Below are 19,573 nucleotides of genomic sequence, written 5' to 3'. Positions count from 1 at the left end.
AAGAACTTATCACAGGTTCTATTATGAATCAAGTATTTATAACTACCAGCTAGAGAGAAGCTGCCTCTGCTCCTCTTTAGGCCAAGGCAGCCAAGAAATAAAATCCAAACCCTGAAGGTGACTAATGAGTCCACATGGCACGTAAAGACATAGCTGACAAGTACCATGTGCTTTGTAACTGCTTCTTCAGTCTTCATAGCCCAGACCAATGAGGTCATCGCCAGAAAGCTTTCTCATCTGACTCTAACAATAGCCTACCGTGCCCATTTCCCCTATTAGATTGGAACTGCTTGTTAACAAAGGCCTAAGAAAAGGCACAGGTGAAGACATGAGTACGGTGTATGGAGACTCCGTGAGAGCTGCCTAAATAGTCACGTTAGGGAGCAGCGGGGACACAATCAGGTTAGATGTCCAGAGCAGACGCAGCTAGACAGATACTGAGCTTGTCTGCAGTTCCTGGGGCCTCTGACATGTTACCACAATAAACATCCTAAAAACATTTCAAGGTGTCATAAGATTTCAGAGATTGGAAAGAGTATAGGCTACAAGGCGGAAAGTTTTAACTGGATCTCGAAAAACTGGTAAGATTTCAGTAAGAAAAGGTCTGAAGATACAGACCTTTTAAAAGGTAAGCATTTTAAAAGGAAAATGGTATAATCAAGGATACTAAAGGAAACTGCAAGATATTTTAAGTAAGTGGTGATTATTTCAATTTGATTAGAATGCGGTAAAAGCTACCAAGTTTTAGTTTGGTCTCTGACCCCAGAAGAACTGAATTAAGTTTAGTACTTTATGTTAAATGTTTCTGCAGTATTATATTTCTTTTAGAAATGGAGTTAAGGGAAGGGAAATCAAAATGATGGGTAGATTTACAGCTTGTTCTGAGTTAGTCCTGGGTGTGGCTTCATTATTTCACTGGAAAACACCTTAATTCAAACATAAATACAGCTGTTTTCCCCCAATTTTATTTACAGTATTAGAAAATAATAGAAAAGTGAAAATATGAGAAAAAAATGAAAGGAAAAAAAACAACCAATAATCCTAGTATAATCAACTTCCAATTACAAGTAAGTGTTAACAACTTATCCTGTAAGGGTCAACTTCCTAGAAGGGAAAATGACATTTAGAAATACACTCCTTGACCCAAAAACTCCACTTATGGTAACCTAGTTTAGAGAACTCAAGTTTGCAATAATATAACATCGCTTGCTGAAGGAAAAACTTGAAACCAAATGTCATCAAGAGGACTGGTTATATTAACTGATACACTTGTATAATGGAAAAATAAGCAGACATTAAAATGATGAGGTAGCTTTATGTATGTATTGACATGTACAGATGTCTATGATATAGGGAGTGAAAATAGTAGCCACCGTCAAGTATGTGAAATATCTTATTCTTAAAAAGAAAGGAAACCAAAAACCAAAAAACCAAACCCGCTGCTGTCAATTCTGACTCATAGTGACCCTACAGCACAGAGTAGAACTGCCCCATAGGCTTTCCAAGGAGCAGCTAGTGTATTCAAACTGCTGACCTTTTCGCTAGCAGCCAAGCTCGTAACCACTGCGCCATCAGGGCTCCAAAACAGAAAGGAATGAAATACAAATAAATAAAAAGCTATCGTGAATATCTTCTTATTTGAATCTTCTTGTCTTTTACAAGTCAGTTAAATTCTGCAACTTCTATAAAGTCTTCTTTAACTATCCCCATAGTCTTAAGGGCTTCCAGGGATGAAGTCTACATTTCCCACTGGGTGTATGTCAATTATCTTCAAACGCGTAATTCCTATCTTGCCCCTATTTAAAAGCTTTTTTAATACTACCTGTTATAGATTAGATTGTGTCGCCAAAAAATATGTGCTGTAATTCCTAATTTCTTATGCCTGTGGTTATAATCCCATTTGGGAATGGGTTGTCTTTGTTATGTTAATGAGACAGGATCAGTGCAGGGTGTGCCTTGGGACAATCTTTTTTAACATATAAAAGAGATTCAACAAGCAAGCAAGCTAGCAGAGATGGCGGAAGAGAAATGCCTCCTAAACTGTGAGAAAATAAATTTCTGTTAAAGGCACCCATTTATGGTATTTCTGTTATAGCAGCACTAGGTAACTAAGACACTACTTTATACTTCTCCAATCCACCCTTCAGGGAATAGGACTGTAGTTTGCACACAATAAATGAATAAATATCGGCAAAACACACTAAAAGCTCAATTCTTCTGTGCAGATGAAGAGAACATATGCAAACTTATCAGTACATTTACAAGAAGCATTCTTGACTAGATCTCACTCCTTAAAACTATCTTACCAATGTTTAACTTCATTACTAGAAATATACATAAAACAAGAACGCATTTTTTTCTTACCAAATTAGCAGAAAAAAATGTAGAACAGACAACATAAACAGAGCAAGGAGAAAAAGAACTCTTTTTCCTGATGTAAATTTGGAGAAAACCGATTTATATGAGAACAAGTGGATGACTATAAAAAGTACCTCCTAACGGCCATCTAAGATACATCTATTGATCCCATCTCACTCGGAGCAAAGGAGAATGAAGAAAACCAAAGACACAAGGAAAACACTAGCCCAAAGGACTAAAGGACCAAATGAACCAGAGATTCCACCAGCCGGAGACCAGAAGAATTAGATGGTGCCGCGCTACCACCAACGACCACCCTGACAGGGAACAAAACAGAGAGTCCTGGATAGAATAGGAGAAAAACGCAGAACAGAACTCAAATTCACGTAAAAAGACCAGACTTAATGATCTGACAAAGATTGGAGGAACTCCCGAAACTAAGGCCCCCGGACACACCGTTAACCCAGAACTGAAACCATTCCCAAAACCCGTTCTTCAGACAAAGATTAGACAGGACTATAAAACAAAAAATAATACACGTGAGGAATGTGCTTCTTAGTTCATTCAAATACACGAGACCAAATGGGCAGCTCCTGTCCAAAAGCAGGATGAGCAGGTAGGAAGGGACAGGAACTGATTGAATGGACACAGGGAACCCAGGGTGGAAAGCAGGAGTGTCCTATCACATTGTGGGGAGTGCAACTAATGTCACAAAACAATATGTATATAAATTTTTGCATGAGAAAAAAAAATTACTGAACTTACTATAAAAAAGAGCAATGTCTGTATGTTTGATGGGAAGTGGATGGTTGGTCAAAATACTAACTATACTTTCCTTATACTAAAATAAGTAAATAAATAACTAAAAGACACCTCTTGACCAAGCAATTTCACTTCCAGGTGCCTACCCTGAAGCGGTATCTGAAATGTAAACGTTTAAGTATAAACAAAAAGCTTTTCCAAAGCAACTATCCAAAAACTGAAAAATAACCACGGAAAATATTATATATTCATGCAGTAAATTATGTAGCCATTAGTATATTTTAAAAAAAAAAAAAACAAAAACAACTTGTTGCTGTCGAGTCGATTCTAACCCATATGACAGAGCAGAACTGCCCCACAGGGTTTCCAAGGAGCGCCTGGTGGATTTGAACTGTCGACCTTTTGGTTAGCAGCCGAACTCTTAACCACTACGCCACCAGGGTTTAGTATATAATTACCCCGAAAATCATAATGACTTGGGAAAATAATGTTGAGTGAAGAAAAAAACAGGATTTCACAGTACAATCAACTACATTCTAAACTGTACTTCATAGATAAAATAAAAATCAAAATGTTACCAGATTTATCTCTGAATGGTATTTATTTTCTTCATATACTTTTCTGACTTTCCTGTGCCCTGTCCCTTTGAACTAATTATTTAAGCAAAATTCAAGTCTATTTCCTTCTATATATTTAATGCTGGTTAAATTCCAGATCTGAAAATATTAAAAAGCTATAACCTGCAGTCCTTATAATTCAGTTTTTACTAAATAATCAAACGTTTAAACACAATTTTTTAAATGAGGGCAGGAGTGGGTGGGTTGGACTCAAACATTTCCTCACACCATTAAAAAATTTCTGATTGATTATAGTCAAATGTAAAAATGGAAACACAGAATTGAGGCAAAAAAATTACTTGGGGGATGGAGAAGGCAAAGGAAGAAAAGAAACAAAGACTTGATTATGTAATTTAAAAAATTTCTATAAATTAAAACAAAACATAACAAGTAATAAAATATTTGTCCATGTCAATGTATTGATACCTTTTCCATAAGGGGTCTAATAAAAGAACATGCAACCCCAACATTAATACAGACAAAGGACATTAACAGACAACTCATAAAATAACTAAAAATGTTATACATACTTCAAAATAAAAATTTACTAAATAAGTAAATAAAAGTGGCTAACATGTGGAAAGGTCTTCAACTCTATAATAGCAAAAGAAATGCTAACTTTAATGGAAGGAATCTTTTTTTCTGGAGACTCTTATTTAAAAGCTGGTATGCCATACTGAGCAGGATTGGAAGAAATGGGTGCTCTCACAGAGCACTGCTAGGAATACAAATTGGTCCAATCTCTCTGATGGGCAATCTGACAATCTGTTAAAAACTTTCAAAATATTCATACTCTTAGATCCTATAAACCCACTTTCTGGATAAAAGCATAATCATATGTGATACGCACAGCAATATTTATTTACAGCAAAAAAAAAAAAATTGAGAAGAAACACTAGAGGCCTAAATTGTTTAAATCATGGGCTTTGATATCAAAGAAAATCATGGCATCATATAAAATTTTCTTGTGGAAGAATGTTTTAGAATTCCAGAAAATGCTCACAACCTTTGATAACAGTCGGTTACTGTATTATCTCTATTATTTTTACATTGGGAATATACATAGAGAAAGGCTAGATGAATATACAGTAGAAATATCAACCATGGTTATCTTTGGGTGGCAGTATTAAAATTATCTTATTTTTCTTTAATTTTCCCAAAGCTTTCCAATTTTCTGTTCTGAACATGCAATGCTCTTGTAACGAAAACGATGTTAAAGCAATCATTAAAGCAATCTTAAGCAAAATTGCTAATCAAATTTTAGTACAATCCCACCATTGCCATTTGAGGAAAACAGGAAAAAGCACACGGTGTAACGAAAATGCTACTGCATGGTCAAGGGAGGGGTAGCCTAAAAATACCTGTGCTAGAAGTAGAAAAGGCTAGGAAGTGTCCCTGAGAGCAAGCCAACAGAGATGCAGTGGAAGGGAGTGATTTCCTAAAGAAGAGAACAGAAAGAGGAACAGATCAGCTATAGTCCAAAAAATTATAGAAGGAAAGGAAAGAAAAAAGTTAACAGAAGAGGAGTAAGATGGCTAGTTTATTTACGGACAGAGATGAAGGAAGTGTGGAAAAGAGCAGAGGGGATAACCAGGAGACATCACTACATATATCCCAAAGAGTCTATTTTCTTTTATCTTAAGGATGAAAACGACTCTTCTAGAAAAGGTAAGTGACCCTGATTTGGGAGAAGGGTAGGGAGAGTCACCAGAAAGAGGCTATTTAAACATAGTTAAAATCGAGTTTGGAAGAAAACCGAGTGGATCCAAAAGAAACGAATCCAAGAAACTCTAGGAGGAAAAATGAGCTAAACTGAAGGAGTTAACACACTTCGATTTTAAGTATTTCATACCCTCCTCAAAGTCCTCCACCATATGCATCATATGGATCAAGTGGTTTGTGCATTAAAGACAGTCTGGTGTAATGAAAAGAGCACTGGCTTTGGTAGAGAGATCTGGAATCAAGTCCTGACTCGGTATAAAGTTGAACCATGTTTCAACATTTATAAAGTAGGGATTACAGTTAATATGGGTCTCAACGATAAGAGTATTTATAATTTTGCAAACTTAAAACATGCTGTTGTAACAGCTGTTATTTATTATATTATTTGAATCACTGTTTCACTATGAGTACCTTATAAGACCAAGCTGACTGTTTTTAGAAAACAAAAGCCATAATAACAGCATTTTACTTAGGAAAGCTGAGCGACAGGAGTCAGATGAAGAGAATAAAAAAAACAGTTGTAAAATCACTCTCTTCCCAATTAACACCTATCCTCTCACACCCAGAAAAATCACTGGAAAGGTTTTGTAGAGATTAGATAAATTGCTGGCATGGCACGCTCTACAGTGGTTTCAAAAGACAGTCAGGGTTTGATGAGAAAGCCTTCAAAGTCTCTTGCAGTCCTGAGATTCTAACTTGAGCCAAAGAATCAAGCTATCTTTCTAAGAAGGCAGTATGAAATTCAGACCAGCAAAAAAAATCCTTTAATTTGCATTCTTAGTCAAACTAAGACTTTTTGGCTAAAGTTCTAAATTTCTACGTACTGATCTTAATTGTACTTAACCACATAAAAATAAATAGGAAAAAAAATCTATGTATTTAAAGTTATTACAAACTATGTTATAGCCACACAATTGGAGACAAAGTCTTTAAAGTCATGTTTTCAAGCAATATTTAATGACATGGAAAATGACACATATGATGCCTATAAAAGCGAATAGACTGAAATGGGTTGCTTCATGAAAAAGTGAGGGATAGTTAGGTAAAGGCCATAAAATCTCTAATTATACTCTGCCTTTATGTTCGTTGGTATGTTTTCTGCCACTCCAAACACACTCAAAAACGGTACTCTTTTCCTTCACAATTGAGCATAGAGTTGACTGGCTTAAGTGCAGTTAACTATGCCATCAACAAACCTACTCAGGTTCCATCTTTATCACACTTCATTAAGTTATTCAAACCACTGCATCTTAATCACTAGTATTAACCATTTCCATTTGTTTCCACTAATTTTTTTAAAAATATATCATGCAATAAAATATTTAAGTAATTGTATATAACACTGATATAGAGCAAAGATAATGGTGCTGATGAGACCTCACTGTTGATTTAAAAGCAATGAGCCTTGCAAGAGCCCAAAGTGTTGGCCAGTTCATGTGCAAGAGTCCAAATCTAATTCAAGGATTAATATAAAATTGCAGTTGTTCAAAAGGTACAAGCTACTTATATGCACATACATGCACATATATACAAACATATAAGCAGTCAGAAAAAAAGACCAGGAAAAAACATGCCAATGGTAACAGGGATGTGGAGTTGTGATGTTTTTCTTTATATTTTTCTGTATTTTCAAAATTCTTTCATAAAATGAATATGTAGCACTTTTATAATGGAGGGAGTGATTTGTTTTTAAATCAGCAGCATAGATGAAGTTAACCTTGTTCCTCCAGAGAACAACCTGAATGTAAAAAGCCAAAAAAAAATTCCAGAACAGAACTCTGTAGTGAGTACACCACTAAGAGCTTAGCTTAACATACTGTAATATTGAAACTAATATTATCCCCTCTGTGGACTAGGAAACTGAGGTGTTCTAAAAGACTTAAAAGATACATAGCTATGTAATGACAGAGGTGGAAACTACACATAAAGCTGTCCTAGTCCAAAGACCATGTGCTTAACCACAAAAACAGCCTGGCTTCAACATGACCTAACTCTTTCAATTTATTTTTTATATTGATATTTTCAAAATGTTCATAATTTACAAGGCAATACATTCATGTACAGCACATAATTCTGCATCACATTGTTGCACCAGGGAACTGTATTTGAATTCTCACAAATTAAGCATGATCAACATTAATCCCTGGATTGGAGAACTAGACCTTGTGAGCAGAAGTCAGAGAATGTTAGAAATAGAGTGACAGTCCCTGGCTACCTCCCATCAGACCACGGCTTTTACATTCAAGAGGAGAAGGCATCTGATTCTTCATAGTAGCTCAAGGACAACTATCCCAGCTACAAAACCAGCTGAACACCCACCCGATCACTACAAAAGTCATGGGATAACTGATGTGCAAACACAGTCAGCCTGCCTCACCATCCTGCCACCATCCATATGTTGTCAAAAAACATGATGAGAAAAAACTCAAAAGGTAGGTGTCAAAAATCAACCTCTTAAAACAAACGAAGCGTCCATTCACTGAACTATAATGAAGACGAGACACGCCTAGGGAGAGGCACAGATGGTTGCAAGAGGTACTGCAGCACGCATTTAGGGAGGTGAAGAAAAAGGAAGGGCAAATGGAACGTGACACACCATACGCGAACGACCCTGAAATTATGGTTGTGACAGTGTCAATGACTGAAAATTGGCTGATTATTTTCTGAGCCTGGCATTTTTGAGGAATGATTTACGAAGCCTTCTGAGTTCCAGTTTTGTGTTACCTGGATCAAAAATTGAGGGAAAAAAAAAAAATCGAGCCTTTTCAGTGAACCATTCAAGTTTTGGTCCTTATAATGAGGTTTTAAAATATAGTTTCTTGTCTTCCCAATCCCTTTTCAAAACACTGTTGAATGCATACCTTCCTCCTGTCGAGTCGTCCTGTGGTTGGGCCCCGGCAGAGTTCCTCTGTGAACGTCGCAGTGACCCCCCTGGATTGTTACTAGGCCGGTTGGACATTGGCACCTCTCTCCTGAAGGGACATACCCTTTCTAGACACTACCATTCACTGAAAGAAAAACACACAATAAAAAATAAAACTCATTAGACGTACATGACACAGCACAGGAGAGAAACGGGGCATGGAAGATGATGGGGAAGTTGTATGCAAACAATCTGATCTTAGAGCCTTAGCCAATGCGGCGCTGTCTTAATACACCGTGAAGACTACTTGATTAATGTGTTAAAACATCAGAGATATACCAAATTCAACGCATGTGATCCAAAACCCAGAACATAAAACTAACTTTTCACAAAGAGCCAGGAAATTCTCAATTCAAAGAAGACGGAGCACAGGTAAAAATAATGTCTTTGTTTCCACATGTCTAGTATTGTGCAGAGAAGGGCACTGTACCTGAAGTCAAAAAACCTTGGCTTAAGTTCTGTGATAGGAACGGTATGAAAGAAGTTTGCCTTTGTACAAATCACAGCCCTGAAGCCATAAATGCAAAATACATGTCATGCCTATTTCACAGTACTTCTGTGAGTAACACGTGAAATAATAAATACAAAGAAAACTATAGTATCTTAATGGAGAGATGAGGAAAAGCAGCTCAAGTACGCAACTAAGCAAGGATCCCAGATATCCTGGATTTCAACACCTGCTCTGCTGGCCATGTGACCTTGGACAAGAAAGGTAATCTCTAGATTTCATTTACCTCTTCTGTAAAACCAATAAAACCTATCTAACAGAGTTGTTAGCAACAAGAAAATGTGACGGTACCTTAAGCAGTTTGAACTCTCTGTATAAGTTTAATTATTGTACAGATAAAATGCTGATACTCAAAACAAAGTACAGTAGTTTAACTGATAAAACAAGCCAATGTTACAATCAGAGAAATATTTACAGCAAGTATAAATCAAATCCTTCACAATTCTTTAAGCCTCCAAACTCGAAGTAGAGTTCTTTACTTCTATTTACTGGAGAGGAAAGAGAAGGAATGATCGTATGACATTACAGAAATTGGTGCCAAAGAGAATGGAAATTTAGCATTGCTGAATCTATTAATGAATTTTGTTTTAAGAGATTTGATACACTGTAACAGGAAGTGGGTTTTTCTTTTGGATTACATGTTGACCCAATTAAGCAGACAAGGATTGTTTCTTTCTGTCACAAATGGTCACATCATCAATAAACAAACTAAATACGCTTTGGTTAGAAAGTTCAAATTACTAATGTAATTACCGTCAATTTTAGAAAAATAAGGAGGGGATACTACGTAACCATTAAAAGACAGACAGACAGGTACTGATATGGAAAGATCTTCCCAAGATATGTTAGGGGAAAACAGCATAAAACTACCGAGTTGTGTACATATATAAAAAAGACTTCTATTCTGGTATTATTGTCAACACTCTAAAACCTGATGGAAGAATTAGTAAGACAGACTTTGCTCATACCGATGGCCTTTGAGAAAGAAGACTGGGGGTCTTGAATTCAGAAATGAAGGAGTGACTTTCGTTGTTGCTGAGATTCTTTTCGACTATTTACTTTGCAGTAAACAATTCGCAGGCTGCGCTAGCACAGTAGCTCTAAGTGTACAGCACTCACTCTGCTGAGTTGGAACCACAACTCCAACACCAACCCCAAGAGGTTGTACTTTCTGTGCTTCAGTCTATTCAAATGGCAGTAACAGAACTTGCCTCACAGAGTTCTTCTGAGGATTAAATGAGAAAATCCACTTAAAGCAGTTAGAAGAATGCCTATCATAACAAGGGCTCAGTGCTTATTAACTGCTATCTATTATTTCAATAAACAGTCAGAAGAAGAGAAAGAATACTTGTGGTAAAAGAAGATGTAACATACTGGGGGAAAAGTTGACCATAAAAACCACCGTCGACATATGAGTCTTAATTTCTAGCAATACAGTTTCAAAAATGAATTTGTGCTTTAAAGAAAACATATACAATAGTGTTTTTAGTCGAAGGTGAAGGATCACGTCGCTTGGGAAGCTACGTCAAACATGAATGCCTGGTCCCTTCCTGCAGAGATTCTAATTCCAAGGGCGCGGGAACAGAAGTCACATTTTAAAAGCACTCCCTGGGTTGTACTGCTCACCAGAACAATTACACCACATTAAAGAATTAAATAGTAGGCCAGTCTATTTTAGAATTCATCCAGGAAGTTTTACTACTTCAAACATCACTTCAATGCCATTTCACTCAGACCCTAAACAGTGTGGATACAAGAGAATGGCGTGATACTGCAGCTCTCACTTTAAAAAGCAAAGAATACTATTAAACAGGGTTGGTATTTCTCACCTGCCCACTTGCTGTTACTAAATGCCTGCTGTATGTCATGGAGTGCTAAGTAATTCCAATGAATGTAAAACACACTGGTTATTCTGACCTATATTCACCAAAAACAAAACAAACAAACTTGTTGCCATCGAGTCGATTTCGACTCATAGCGACGCTACGTGACAGAGTAGAACTGCCGCAAAGGGTTTCCAAGGAGCAGCTGGTGGATTAGAACTGCCGACCTTTTTTGGTTAGCAGCTGTAGCTCTTTACCACTGCGCCACCAGGGCTCTAAAGTAACCGTAATAATGCTCCCAACATCTGAGCTTTTCAACCAGCACCATTATCAGCCACCAGCCCACTTGTGGGTAATTCTTGTGATTTAAGAGGGAACAGTAGCAAGTAAAAAGACACTTGTATATCAAAGTGCTGCCTGTTTTTAAAGCATAAACTGATCTTTAAGAAAAGAGATTCGACTCAGTTAAACTTTGGAATTTGAATTCCCAGAAAGTAAATATGAGGTTAACTTGTGATGAATACAGGACCTCCCCCTGGGCCAGGTATCAACAAAACCAGAGAGTTCATTCCTCACATTTTACTACTCTTGGAACCACGGTCAGACTTTCATTTCTGTGAAAATAATCACCAAGATTTTTCATCTAAAACCTTTGATAATAAGTTCTAAAGCACATAAATAAAATAGGTGACATGTATGTCTTCAAATTCAACAGAACAAAGATTAAAAGGCTCAGGGATTATCTTCAAGGCTGAAAATAAACTCATGTTGACTCTGTTCACAGCTCTAAAGTGTCTAACAAACTATTCACTATTTGGATTAAACTCCATTTGAATTTTACGTGAAAAAAATATTTAGTTCTACAGGCAAACTCTATATAGGAAAAACAGAACTGTATATTAAGCTACATTTAAAAATTCTTTCTTAAAACTTTATAACAAGGATATTCCTTCAAGTAACTTTATGATGCAGCACCTCTTCCTAGTCAAATGCCCAAAAGAAAGGAAGATGCCACAAAGGTTAGTATTTACACAGAGTTCTCATCAATGAATGCCATTTGATAGACTGGAGAACAAGCTTCCAATTTAGTAACCCAGACCAGAGTCATGAACAGCCCCAAAGCTAGCTGATATTATGTTTACTCGCGTAATCGCTACCTACTACCTATTTGATAGACACTCTAAAAAGTGAACGTAAGCTGCATTCTTTTCACAGTAGATGATAGTTATTAAGTTTTAAAAAAAAAGCTAATAGTTATATCCCATGCAGCATCTGCAGAAAGTTTTCAGCTTTCAGAATTGGCATTTAAAGTTAATTCTTTTTACCCAGTGTGTCCCCTCTCATTTTTTATGCACTCTATTTATGTGAGGTCCTCCAGAGACTTGGCTTAGCTTCAGATTATGAATTTGGAGTTGGATAACAACAGTAATAAATTCAATTTGCATAGCACTTTACTCATTTGTTTACCGTAGTAGCAAAACTTAAAGGTGCTGGTAGCCTTATAAACCATTATATTTTTCCTATTTTACAAATAAGGAAACAAAAGTGTTACAAAACTAAGTAGCCTGTACGCAGCTTGTCAGTAATGACATTCGGACCTGCAGACTGCAAGTAATGACATGCGGAGCTGCAAATCTGAACAACTACACACACTAGACAAGAAGGACACAACTAGGTGTTAGAAGAAACTGTGGCAAGTTAAACTCACCAAGAACAGTACAAACTAAACAACTCTACAATAAACTGGAATAGAGGTTACCCTTGCTTATAAAAGCAGTCATTCTTGCTTAAGAAAGAATGGCAAGGGCTTCAAATAAGTGTATCTTTAAAATGGGAATGAATAAACCTTTAAGCTTCTGCTAAGTACAAGGGATTGAGAGGCGCTGAGATACAAAGGCAAATAAAACAATCCCTGCTCACAGGAGTTTACTAATCTACTATTACCCTACTAGACTATAACAGAAAAATACTTAAAACTCAAATCCTACCTCGGCTACTTAAGAACAGTAAGACCTCCAAGTACCTTACATTCATCTGAGTCCCTTCTCCATTAAACTAAATACTACTACTTTAAGGTTTAAGCACTAGAGACAATAAATAAGCTCTCAGAACTGACACATGATAGCTGCAACTTAATAAGTACCTACGAAGTACACTTAAATGGTGAATCTGAAAGAAAAGGAGGGGACTCAACCAGTCCACCATCTTGAATAATAAAGGAGTTGGAGAGGAAAAACAAGAAAAGGTTTCTACATAACCATTAAAACCAAAAACCAAACTCACTGCCATCAAGTCGATTCTGACTCATAGTGACCCTACTGGGGGTGGTTTATTATGACTGCGGAAGGAGGGAATACAAAACTAGCAGTTAATATGTATGGTATATTCACAAGTCAAGTTTTTTTAAACTCTAAGTAGCTGCGTCTACTTTAGAATAGTAGAGTGTGGTTTATTAATTCATGCTTGCATTAAGGGAAACAGAGAAATGTACTGCCTTTTTTCCAGTTAGTCAGAAAAGTTTCTGTAGAGAAATCAGGATAGTAAGAGCCACTGGAATGAAGGGAAAAGCGCTAAGTTACTTGAGAGTGAGGGGATCTGTGAGGCATTTAATTCAATTTGTTGTTGTTATTGTTGTGTGCCGTCGAGTCAACTGAGACTCACAGTGACTCTATACGACAGAGCATAACTGCCCCACAGGGTTTCCAAGGCTGAAATCTTTACAGGAGCAGATTGCCAGGTCTTTTCTCCCACACAGCAGCAGGTGGGTTCAAACTGCCAACCTCTGGATTAACAGGTGAGCACTTAACCACTGCACCACCAGGGTTCCTTTTAATTCAATTTAGGGGCATCAAAACCATTAAAATGTGATAATGGACTATTATACAAAACACAAATATGGTATTTTCAAATTATATTTTTGTAACATTTAAAAAACATCCTTATGTGGGGAAAAAAACAAGATTTAAAGTGAATAGTAAAATAAGAACCATTACGGGTAATGTTTACTCTGTGTTTACTATGTGCCAGGCAATGCATCTTTTCATTTACTCTTCCTACTGACCTTACAGAATGGTACTGGAAATAACCTTTTTACAGACAGAGGAACTGTGGCACAGAGGAAGGCAAAGCAACCCAACAGGTGGCAGGGTCAGTACTCCTCACAGGTCTGACCTAAAGCCCGTGCTGCTCTTTATGACTATGTTCCTCAGCTGAACCAACAAATAATTATACATCCACCTTTTTCAAAAGTCAAAACATTAGAGGATCCATGACCTTCCAAGCTGGGGAGAAGGGTAATCCAGAGGATTATGATCTTTTTTCATTCCCTTAAGGAAATTTAGTAGGTTAGAGGGCCACTCACTTCTGCTGTGGTTGTTAAAGAGCGAAGTCATAAGATGGGCGTGGAAGAGTGCCAAAAAGTCACACAGCTGGACAATAAGCAGTTCAGTGGGGCTGAAACAGGGGCTCTGTGGTGGACTGGGCCTGGAAACAAGTCTGAACTGCATCATGAAGGGTCTAAAACTAAAATGTTTGGATTGAAGATGTACAGACAAGGAGACAGACCAATTAGAAAGCTAACAAGTAGACCTAAGGATAGGTTAACAATGGAAGGTGAAATGAAGAGATGGGGGTCAAAAACATTTAAGGTATAGAATCAATACAATGACAAAGAAAAGTCTAGGACTATCGCTCTCAAACCTCAAAATGCATACGAATTAGAACACTAATCTAAAATGTCTCTCAGGTCTCTTGATCTGGTGACTGGAGTTTTCTAAAACACATAAAGAAGACGATTGTATGCCCTTTCAATGCCTTATAAAACATTAACAGGCTCACCTAAGAATAATTTAATTTTCTAGGAGAGAATATTACTGTTTAACTTTGCTATTTACTGTTAATTAGAGGTTACAACACTCAGGTTACATGCTAACTTGCAGATTACTATCTGATAGAAATGCAAATGATTTTTATACAGTAGAATGCCCTGTAGGACATTAGCTGTCAAGCAATCTTATTCCAAAATTCTTTTTTAAATTGCTTATAAACATCCAGTTCCCCAAAAGCTCTGTGAACCAGCTTTACCCTAACAGGTTTCCCCTCATTAATTAGTGAGCTGAATTAAATCTTCACCATGTGTTTATACATCCACTCCTCACTTACTGACATGGTTAGGTTCCAAAGACCAGACCATTATGCAAAAATGGAGGATGACCACATCAGATTACAAAATGGAAGATGACTACATCATTACACAACTGCCAAATTACATCACTGCATAACTGCCAAATTACATCATTACATAACTTGCAAACCACTGAAAATCATAGCCCAGCCATGCTGACACATAACCTTAAAAATCACAGCCAGCATTACTCTCATCTTGCACCTCAGTGTTCATTACTGCCAGACGTACGTCGTTAACGCAAAAAATAGTCGGATAATACATTTTTTACTATTGTCATAAATGTGAAATGTCATATAACGAGATAGTTGATAAGTGAAGAGTAGGTATATTGTATGAGTCATATTTTTAACTTTAGAAAAGTATACAAGATAGATGGTGGTAGCATTACAAATGTAGATATGGGGTGGAAAAAGTACAGTGTTAATCATGTCAAAATTTGAGTTATACAGGTTACAGGGGTAGAGCTACAAACAGAAATAAGTATCTAGAATTAAGTAACTGGATATGGGGGGGGAGGGTTAAGGCATGCAATAGGTTAGGTGAAGCCAAAGTAATCAGTGAGAATCCATTTCCTCTACAAGAAGCAAGCAGAGCAAAGAGAGGAAAAGGTCTAGGATAGAACCTTGCGAAACACTAAAATCTGAGGAAAATAGAAAAGAAAGAGTCCTATTGAGAAGAATCAAGGACTCATCAGATGTATGGGGGAAAAAACATCAGAAGAGTGATAATGCAGATACCAAGAGGAATAATATGGACAGGCAGAGTTCAAACATCACAGAAAGCAAAGACACAGAAGACTAAAAAGTGCCATCAAATTTAGAAATTGGTGAAAAGTGTTTCTAAAAATGGTGAAGGAGGAAAAGGGTCTGGGGAAGGAAATACCAACTCTTCTCTGAAAATGCTGGCCTATGAAGGGGACAGAAGAGAGGCAACAGCTAAAGACGGAAGGGGCAGTAGGGTTGACAAATGCTGTGTGTGCGTGTTTGTGACCATGTGGGGGGTGTATGTGATTCTCCTGTTTTTGTTTTTGAAAAAAATAAGTCTTGAGCATGTTTATGTATGTAAGGAAGAAAAGTACTGAAAGAAAAAGGCTGGGATAAAGGACAGTTTACTAACAAGTCTCTACAGGGGAAATTAAAAAAAAAAGGATTTAAGAGCACAAGCCTTAGATGAAAAGAATGGCAGATCAGTCCCTGAGGCAAAAGATGACAATTGGCAGCAAGGAACGGCATGCCTCGAATAACAGGTATGAGAAGAACAAGGCAGAATGGAGATCTCAAAGAGTTAGTTAATGAACAGGAAAAGCCACCACCAGTCTGTCAGTGGAGGTTTGCATGTTGTTATGATGTTGAACAGGTTTCAGCAGAGATTCCAAAATAAGGCAGTCTAGAAAGGAAAGGTCTGGAGATCTACTTCTGAAAATTGGCCAATGAAAGTCTTATGGATCACAACCAATCATGGGGGTGGGCAGCATTTTGTTCCGTTGTACATGGGGTCACCATGAGTTGGGGTCTGCTAACCCTCAATGAGATGAACTGATACAGTGGCTGCAACAATAAGCTCAAACATAGCAACGATTATGAGGACGGCACAGGATCGGTCATTGTGAGGTGGAACTAACTCGATGGCACCTAACAATAACAAACAACAAGGAGGCGGCCCAGCAGCACAGAGAACCTAGATGAGAGAAGAAACCAAACTTAATCATGTCAATCCACACCTGATGTGATAATCTCATTTTACATCAGAGGAAATCCTCATGCTCAAGAGCATACACCTATTTAGGAACATAAGCTTACAGCTGAATCCAAGACTCCTGAATGCAAGTGGCAAGTATATCTTTCATTACGCCTTTCTATTCTGTGGTGCAATGAACTGCTTAATATGGCACTTCTAGCCAAAGTCTTTGTGACTCACACACAGTGACTGAGTGGGACTATGCAAATAACTTACATGGAACCCTAAAGAAGGGATTGGTCAGTTCTGCCATCCTGCTAGGCTTAAAATGAATCATCCCAGACGAGGGAGGAAAGGGTCTTACCACCAGCAAGAAAGAAGAGCCAGGAGCCCAAGAGCATGTCCTTTGGACTGGGGATCCCTGCGCTGAGAAGCTCCTGGAACCAGGAGACCGAGAGAGGGAGAGTAGCAACACAGGAGACCCACATGTGACAAAGCTGAGTGCCTTTAGGTGGGAGGCTTGCTGGTGGAGAAGGGTGCCTCCAGGCACTTGATGGAGGTAGGTTTGCTGACTTACTGGTGGAGTACAGTGCCTCTGGGCACTTACCAGCAGAGCTAAAAGAGCTTTGTAACGCTTGCCCAAGCACGGCTGAGGTCAGAGAGGCGTGCCTGCCACATGGCTGAGAAGAGGCTGTCCAGATCAAAGAAATGTATCCTGAGCATTCCTGAACCTGAATTGTAACCTTTTACTTCCCTAATAAACCCCATAATCATGAGTATTGTCTGTGAGTTGTGTGTGGCCATTGGAATGAATTATCAAACTCAGCAAAGAAGTAGAGAGTGCCGTGGAAGGGATGGTTGGTAAGAGAACTGGTTAAAAGGTTGAAGGGTGGAGGCATGTCTGACCTCTGCCTCACAGAAATCAGCCTTGGGCTGTTGATCTTGATTCTCCTTCCTCCTCTGAAGTTAGGAGGTCAGTCGGCAGCCAGGCCATATTTACAATTCCAAAACATTAATCCAACCACTTTCTGGTTATTGATCTGGTGATATCTTGTCCATTTACAGAGGTGGAAACAGAATATAACTCACACAATAGTCTGAACTCTGAATAATCTCTACAGTACACCTTCACTTACATACCAAAAAACCAAAGCCACTGCTGTCAAGTCCATTTTGACTCATAGCGACAAAAAAAAAAGATCTTTCAAGCATCACCCAACGCTGAGCAACTAATTCAGCCCTGGGCACGCTCCTGATGCCACGTTACTACTGTACTGTGCTTTGAAAGGTTACCTTACACGCCTCTGGCTAGAGTCAACAAGAGTAATTTTGGCATTATTTTCAAAAAGTATATTATTCTTTTGAGTATTAAGTGGGCATTTATATCTATACAATTCATGCTGCCACCCTCGTGGAAATTTCCTTTTTCTTGCTCAACAGAACTTGAGATCAGTTGTCTCTGTTAATACAACAGCACAAAATACAGACTCCAACATTTCCTTGCCTGAATCCAGTAAAATGAACAAAAGCTTAAAAATTTAAAAGAAAATCCCATTTAAAGTGAAACGAGAAAAGCGGGCTACACCCTAAAGCCTGCATTCTGAAAAATATTTGCCAGGAATGACAGAATTTGTACCAAATGGAAGGAAAGAGTAAAGTCCCCAGAGTTCTTAAAATAAATAAATAAATAAATATGATCTTAAAGATTCCTATCCAATGACCTTTTCCTTGAAAAATAGAACTGTGGAATAAGGGCAACATGAGATGAAAGGACATCTTCCTAGGGGCCATTTGAGCAAGGGAGGTGTAGCTGTTAACTAGGGAGGCAGCATGCTGCCATCTGTATTCAACAGTGCCCTGATCAACCAAGTCAAAATAAATACATAAATAGCAGCCTAGAACCCTAGTAGAGAAGCAAGGAAGGGGAATAATCACAAATCTAAGACCAGTGGGCAAATATAATCATTAAACCACCATGCCAAAAGATGCCACAATGGCTTCTACCAAGATGATCTTCTGTTCAGCTCGAAGGAGGGAAATGCCAAAAGTAAAACTGAGAATTAACTACTGGGCAGAGGAAGTCATAAGAATTAGTGAAAAATGTTCTGAAACGAGTGAAGGAGACTAAACGAGGGGACACGGTTATGAAAAGAAACAAAAGAAAAAAAACTAATGCAAAATTTAAAAAAGAGGTTATAAAACTGAAAGAAATACGACAACCTTAAGAGTTTTATTTAACTCTGAAATGAGAAGGAAAATGTTCTATGTACTAAAAATGGAACTACTGTGAAGATTTTGTTAAGCAAAAAAAGGAGGTACAGAATGCTGGACACAGTGTGATAGATCTACATACATATGCAATGCAAATGTAAACCACCATTAGATAATCAATAGAAGATAAAAAACAAATGAAAGTACCATACAATCCAGCAATCCCACTCCTTGGAATATATCCTAGAAGAAATAAGAGCCATCACACGGATATATGCACACCCATGTTCACTGCAGCACTGCTCACGACAGCAAAAAGATGGAAACAACCTAGGTGCCCATCAAAGGATGAATGGATAAACAAATTATGGTATATTCACACAACAGAATACGATGCAATGATAAACAACAAGGAAGAATCTGTGAAACATAACATGGAGGAACCTGGAAGGCACTACGCTGAGTGAATTTAGTCAGTTGCTGAAGGACAAATATTGTATGAGACCACTATTATAAGAACTGAAGAAAAGGTTTAAACACAGAAGAAAACAGTCTTTGATGGTTACAAGGGTGGGGAGGGAGAGAGGGGGTATTCACTAATTAGACAGTAGACAAGAATTAGGTGAAGGGAAGACCAACACACACTACAGAGAAAGTCAGCACAACTGGACTAAACCAAAGCTAAGAAGTTTCCCGAATACAACCAAACACTTCGAAGGACAGAGCAGCAGGGGGACCATGGTTTCAGGGGACAGCTAGGTCAACTGGCATAACAATGTTTATTTA

General features: G+C 37.8%; 1 protein-coding gene across 22 annotated transcripts in view; it reads right to left on the bottom strand.

Moving 5' to 3' along the window:
• Window positions 1-19,573, bottom strand: part of TRIP12 (thyroid hormone receptor interactor 12) — a 142,420-nt gene that overhangs the window by 96,261 nt on the left and 26,586 nt on the right. For 21 of the 22 annotated variants that reach the window (XM_023740066.1, XM_023740071.1, XM_023740072.1 and 18 more), the window contains exon 2: window positions 8,321-8,467. In XM_023740066.1, coding sequence (XP_023595834.1) covers window positions 8,321-8,418 — 98 coding nt within the window. In that variant the 5' untranslated portion in view covers window positions 8,419-8,467. Of the gene's footprint in view, window positions 1-8,320; window positions 8,468-19,573 lie in introns of those variants that run through there. The other variant, XM_023740075.1, reaches the window with a different exon arrangement.

Source organism: Trichechus manatus, unplaced genomic scaffold (genome assembly GCF_000243295.1).
Source record: "Trichechus manatus latirostris isolate Lorelei unplaced genomic scaffold, TriManLat1.0 scaffold00147, whole genome shotgun sequence".
Taxonomy (NCBI): Eukaryota; Metazoa; Chordata; class Mammalia; order Sirenia; family Trichechidae; genus Trichechus; species Trichechus manatus.
Note: the sequence above shows the minus strand (reverse complement) of the source record. Positions and strands in the feature narration are given on the sequence as shown.